Raw genomic sequence first — 6,385 nt, forward strand, 5'->3', positions numbered from 1 at the left:
CGCCCCTCTCCGCACCTGCGTGTAGTGGCCGCACACCTGGCCCGGGTCGCAGGCAGCTGCGCTGAGGTTGTAGTGCTGGCGCTCCTGGTGCCACTCCTCCACGGCCAGCGGCACGTCCATGCCCTCGTCCGTGATGGCGAACAGGTTCTCCCCGCGCCGCCCGCGCTCCGTGTTGTGACCCCAGACGCATTTCTGCGCGTAGGCCTTGGCGAAGGCCGCCAGCTCCTCGTCCCATTTCTGCGGGGGGGAGGGGGGGAAGGGGATGAACTGAGTGAAGGGGGAGGCCTCGGGCTGAGTGAAGGGGCCCACCGTCTCTGGGGGTCAGAGAGGAAGGTCCTGGGGGCCTCAGGTCAGACCTGCCTACCAGCAGTCCTGAAGGAGGGGACTCCTGACCACACCTGTCTCTGTGCCCGAGGGCTTCAGTGGGCTCAGCCCAGGCCAAGGGTCTGTCACCCTGGGTGTGGTATTATTGCCTACCCTTTGTGAAGCTGGCAGGGCGTTGGGAAGGCTGAGTGACTCGCTGTTTGTCTGCGTTATTAACACTCTATGGAAACCGGGGTGATACTGAGATGTTGAAGGCCAGGTGGTTTATTCAACCCACTTCCCTCCTTCTAGCAGTCTAACTTGGGGGCTTGTACACCCTCCTCCCCCCCCCCCCCCCCCCGCCCCTCACCACCCTTCCTAAGTGCTCTGAGGTTCACACACACACACACACACCCTCCCTGCCCTTCCTAAGTGCTCTGAGGTTCTCTGTCCCACAACCCCTTTCCAGAAAAACTGATTGGCCAAGTGCTGGTGGTCTGGTGACTCCTGCCGGTAATCCTAGCTACTTAAGAGATCTGGCTAGGTGCCGGTGGCTCACACATATAATCCTAGCTACTCAGGAGGCTGAGATCTGAGGATCACGGTTCAAAACCAGCCCAGGCAGGAAAGTCTGTGAGACTCTTATCCACAATGAATCACCAGAAAACCAGAAGTGGCACAGCGGCTCAAATGGTAGAGCACTTGCCTTGAGCTGAAGAGCTCAGGGACAGTACCCAGGCCCAGAGTTCAAGCCCCACCACCAACCAAAACAACGAAAAAAAAACTGAGATCTGAATATCTATGAGGCTGGGCAGAAAAGTTTCTAAGACTCTTACCACACAGCCAGAAGTGGAGGTGTGACTCAATTGGTAGAGGGGCAATCTTGAGAGAAAATACCAAGTGAGAGTATGAGAGACCCTGAGTTCAAGTCCCAGTACCAGCACCAAAAAGAAAACAAGAAAGCATTGGGTAAGAATAGAAATGACAGCAGAGGAAACCCAGGAAAGGAAGGATCTGAGTGTGACGTTTAACTTGCTGCCTGTTATTGAGAGTCTTGGTAACCCAAGGCTGTCAAGGTGCCAATGGTGATTTCCTTCCGGGGGCCTCAGATGGGACCCTGGGAGGGAGCATTTTGGGGTTAGAGGGTCTCTGAGGCTTTGTATCCCCGTTGGGGCAGGCAGACAGACCAAGTGTGGGTGGGAAGACAATTAATGAGGCATCTGACCCAAAGGATTGAGGAGAGAGGCCTGGATCCCATTAAACCTAGTCTTTGGCCTCTCCTGGAATGGCTGGCCTGCAGCAACCATGGCCCCACCCTGCGGCTTCGACAGCCAGACAGGCCATAAAGCAGGGTTTTGATGACCCTGGGGGAGGGGAGGGGCGTGCAGCCGCACCCTCGTACTCACCACCCACTCACAGCTTTCAGGGAGCACTTGCAAGGAGGCAGGATGGGAGCACTGGGCTCCATGGCCTCACGTGAGTCCCTTTCCCTCTGGGCATTCACATCCCAAATCCCTGGCTGATGGGGAGGTCCAAGCTAGACTGAGTTCCTTGGAGAAGGGCAATAATGCACCCCAGTATCTGCCATGGGCGCCTAACATATTTGCCTCATCACCAGTGACTGTGACGAGTCCCTGCTTAAAGCAGTCTTCCTGCTGCAATTCTTCTTTTCCCCAGATGCTTGGAGTCTGCCATTACTCATGGCTTGTTAAGGCTTCTCAGTGAGTGGTCCAGGGCCCACTGTGAGGTGGTAAGAATCACAATACAGGCCTACATTGGCCCCACAGTTACCATCAGAAAGGAAGTCCATCCATCCTTTCATTCGTTCAGGCTGGGATGGTAGCAAGGACTACATGGTCATAGTTACCAGCCCATCTGGGCTCCATGGCATATGCAGTACTGAGGGGCACCGGGGCGGGGCCAGGGGTGCGAGGAAGGAGGAGCCCTTAGCTACTGTTAGAGGCAAGGCATTAGCCAGGCAGAGGTAGGATCAGCATCCTGAGCAGAAGTCACTATGGCCAAAGGCATGGGCTGGAGGGCATCAGGGACTAGCAGATAGGGAAACTGAGGCCCCACTGTCCGTCCCAGGCCTCCCTGATGGAAATGTTGGCAGAACTCGTGATAGCATTTGGGTCTCCTGATTTGTCATAGGCAGTTTCTGGTTGCCAGGACCAATGGGGCTGTGAATGCTGCGTGCGTATGTATCCCACACATCACTCTGTCTGACCCACAGGGCAGGAGTGGTTGGACCCAACTTTCAGTCTAGAAACAGAGGTCTTTGGAGGGCAAGCGGCCCAATCAGAGTCACAAAACCACAAAGCTGAGCTTGGACCTGGGGGCTTGGGACCAGGGTTCATGCTGTGTCTCCCAAGTGGGACTCTACCGTCAGGCACACATGACAGGTTCCTGGCTCCTGCCCACCAGCCCGCCAGGCCACAGGAGCAGTGGCTGGGGCCATGGGCCATTCAAACCAGTGGGAGGACAGGCAGGGCAGGAATTCTCACTTTATCTCCTTTACTTCTGAGCTCAGACATCCTGCCCCAACCCTGTCCTCAAATAGCACTCCCTTCCTGACAGTTGTCCCCTCCCCCCAGCATCTGTCTGCATGAACATGGATGCCTGCCACCTCTGGATGCTTCTCTCTCGCTTAGAATTAGTTAGCACTTTGGGTTTTTTTTGTTTTTTTGGGTCCGGTTGTGGGGCCTGAACTCTGGGCCTGGGCGCTGTCCCTCAGCTCTTCAGCTCAAGGCTAGCACTCTACCACTTGAGCCATAGCGCCACTTCCGGCTTTTTTCTTATGTGGTGCTGAGGAATCGAACCCAGGGCCTCAGGCATGCAAGGCAAGCACTCTACCACTGAGCCACCTTCCCAGCCCCACTTTGGTATTTTTTGAGATCTTAGCGGCCCTGCACAATATTACACTCGATGTACGTGAAGCCCTCCTTATGATCCCATTTTACGGATGAGCAACTGAGTCTATGAAGTAACAGGACATGTCCTCGGAGCGCAGGCCTCACCGGTAATGCAGACAGAAGTTGAACTGTGGGAGTGCACAGCCCTCTCTGCTTCTGATTCATGCCCTCAGCCACCCATCCAGCTCCCTTCTTCCTCTCCTCATCTCCTGAAAGACCCTCCCAGGGCCACGTGTGTTTCAGGAAGAGCTGGGGCGGTGTCATTAGAATGAGAATCCCGTGCCAGCTCTTGAGGTTGAGTGAGTCCATCTGGGCCTCAGTTTCCTCATCTGGATAATGGGGCTGCTTATGGAGCCCTGTGAATGATCGAACGTCACTGGCCAGAGAGAGGAAGCTGAAGTAGCTTTGGCGTGGGGGAGTGGGGAGAAGGGCTGGGGGCCGGCCCTGCCCAGCAGCCCCAGCGACCCCAGCAGACGAGCGCCAGCCCACTCACCATCAGCAGCATGTTGGAGGCGGGAGGGGACACCTGGGCGCGGTAGAGGTTGTGCAGCTTCACCATGGCTAGCTTCTCCTCCTCCTTGAGGGCTGCAGTGGCCCCCAGCAGCAGCAGCAGCAACAGGGGCGGCAGCAGGGCCTGGAGGCTGCAGGAGGTGTGCATGGCGGTCAGCCCTCTCTGCCTCTCCTGTCCGGGGGTCTGGCAGCAGGATTTAAGCTCCTTCCCACACAAGCACCACCCTGGCTGGGGAGGGGCGCAGGGGTTGTGTCTGGAGGCCCTGCCCGGTTCATACAGTGTCTCAGGGCGGGCTGGGTGCCTTGGGTCCTGACCAAAGCTGAATCCACTCGCCTAGAGCCCTTGGCAACAGCTTCCTTTCTCTCAGTAAGGCGGGATGGGGGTTGGGGGGGGGCAGGCCAAGAGCTGTGCACGCTCCCCAGTCCCTCTGGGCTGTGCACAGAGACTTAGGGAGCAAAATGACAGGAGCATCTGGAAAGCCGTGGCCCTGACACCCAGGAGCACTGCTGAGCAATGAGGACAGGAAAGGGGAAGTGGCAAAGCCCGACGCTCACAAGGCTCTTGGTAGATTTTTTTTTTTTTTCTGGTCGGCCGTGGGGCTTGAACTCTGGGCCTGGGCGCTATTCCTCAGCTCTTCAGCTCAAGGCGAGCGCTCTACAACTTGAACTACAGCGCCACTTCCGGCTCTTTTTCTTTTTGCTTATGTGGTGCTGAGGAATCGAACCCAGGGCCTCAGGCATGCAAGGCAAGCGCTCTACCACTGAGCCACCTTCCCAGCCCACAGATCTGTGCTTTTCTTGAAGGCCTTAAGCTTAGGGACAAATCTAAGTTTGGGACTCACCTGTGTTTAGGAGGGTATCTAATTGAGACCCAGGCAGATCCCTGAAAGCAAGTTAATATTTGAAGAACTGGGTGCCCCACAGTGCTTAGCTGGGACGCATTACTCCGGTTCATGGAGTTGCTTCCTGCCTTCTGCCTTTGGCTTCTGTGCCCTTGAGCTACAACCCCTCACCTGCTCCAACGCTTCCAGTCAGGCCCAGGTCAGCCGGCCGCACACTGAAGAGACAGGTGTTCTGGGAAACCTTTTCTGGCTTGAGCACTGATCTCCCTCCAGTCTCCCCTGCGATGGCGCTGAGATGGCACTGTGGGGGAGAGGGGCATTTCTGGCAGGGGTGCCATGGTGATGGACTGCAAAAGACTAAAACAGGGTGGGAAGGTGGCTCAGTGGTAAAGTGCTGGCCTCGCATGCATGAGGCCCTGGGCTCAATTCCTCAGCACCACATCCACAAAAAAATGAAAGAAATAAGGGGCTGGGAAGGTGGCTCAGTGGTAGAGCGCTTGCCTTGCATGCCTGAGGCCCTGGGTTCGATTCCTCAGCACCACATAAGCAAAAAGAAAAAAGCCAGAAGTGGCACTGTGGCTCAAGTGGTAGAGCGCTAGCCTTGAGCTGAAGAGCTGAGGGACAGCACCCAAGCCCAGAGTTCAGGCCTCATGACCAGACCCCCCCCCACAAAAAAATGAAAGAAATAAAACACAAAAACGACAAAAAATTACTAAAAAATTATATATATGACATACTTCCTGGCTGGGCAGATCATTTGCCCTGTGTAAAATCTGCGAGTTATTGGGGTGGGCCAGTACGGCAGTGTCACAGTGGCTGTTTTGAACAGGCAGGGGTGCCTGGCACATCAGAGAAGGTAGAATCGAGTCTGCTGCCTTCAGGTTTGGGGTCCATGGCTCCTGAAGAAGATGACTGATGGGATGGGCTCTGGGGACAGAGCCTCAGGGCATGCCTGATGCCCCCAGGAACCATCCCTCCCCCTCCCCCAGGAGAGCTGGCCGCCTTGCCAGCCTGAGTCCTAAGGAGACCCTGGCTCTTCACAGCTAGGGTGTGCCTACGGACAGAGGGTCCTCCCTCCTAGATGCCAAATCCAGCCAACATCCGCAGCGTGGCTGGCAGGAGGCCAGGAGGCTGGGCAGGTGTTTGTGACTGACCTGGTGTCATAGTCGCCAGGTAACCATGTCGTGGGACTCAGTGTCTACCAGGGAACAGCCAAGTGGCAGGATGCAGAGGGTCACATGTTCCCAGCCAGCTCTCTTCTTGTCTCCCAGACAAGAGGGATGCAGGGCCTTCTGTGTTGCTTCTCCTGGTTGTGGTTGGGTGCATGGGTATTATCTGTCCTAATTTTGTGGGTGTGTTTTTATTTTTTTTAATTTTAATTTTTTTTTGCCAGTCCTGGGGCTTGAACTCAGGGCCTGGGCACTATCCCTGAGCTTCTTTTGCTCAAGACTAGCACTCTACCACTTGAGCCACAGCGCCACTTCCGGCCTTTTCTGTGTATTTGGTGCTGAAGAATTGAACCCAGGGCTTCGTGCATGCTAAGCAAGAACTCTATCACTAAGCCGCATTCCCAGCCCATGTGTACTGTTTTTATTTTATTTTTTGCCAGTCCTGGGGCTTGAACTCAGAGCCTGGGCGCTCACTGTCCCTGAGCTCTTCACCTCAAAGCTAGTGTTCCACCCCTTGGAGCCACAGCGCCACTTCCAGTTTTCTGGTGATTAATTGAAGAGTCTCACAGCTTTCCTGCTTGGGCTGGCTTTGAACTGCAATCCTCAGATCTCAGCCTCCTGAGAAGCTAGAATTACAGGTGTGAGCCAC

The 6,385-nt window shown here is 55.6% G+C and overlaps 1 protein-coding gene across 1 annotated transcript in view; it reads right to left on the minus strand.

The window, feature by feature from the left end:
• Positions 1-3,873, minus strand: part of Pi16 (peptidase inhibitor 16) — a 9,903-nt gene extending 6,030 nt beyond the window's left edge. Inside the window, exons 1-2 of the mRNA XM_013029576.1 lie at positions 3,709-3,873; positions 16-237 (exon numbers count right to left, since the gene is read on the minus strand). Of these exons, the coding sequence (XP_012885030.1) occupies positions 16-237; positions 3,709-3,873 (387 nt within the window). The remainder of the gene's footprint in view (positions 1-15; positions 238-3,708) is intronic.
• Positions 3,874-6,385: the final 2,512 nt, after the last annotated feature.

This window comes from Dipodomys ordii, unplaced genomic scaffold (genome assembly GCF_000151885.1).
Source record: "Dipodomys ordii isolate 6190 unplaced genomic scaffold, Dord_2.0 Scaffold120, whole genome shotgun sequence".
Classification (NCBI taxonomy): domain Eukaryota; kingdom Metazoa; phylum Chordata; class Mammalia; order Rodentia; family Heteromyidae; genus Dipodomys; species Dipodomys ordii.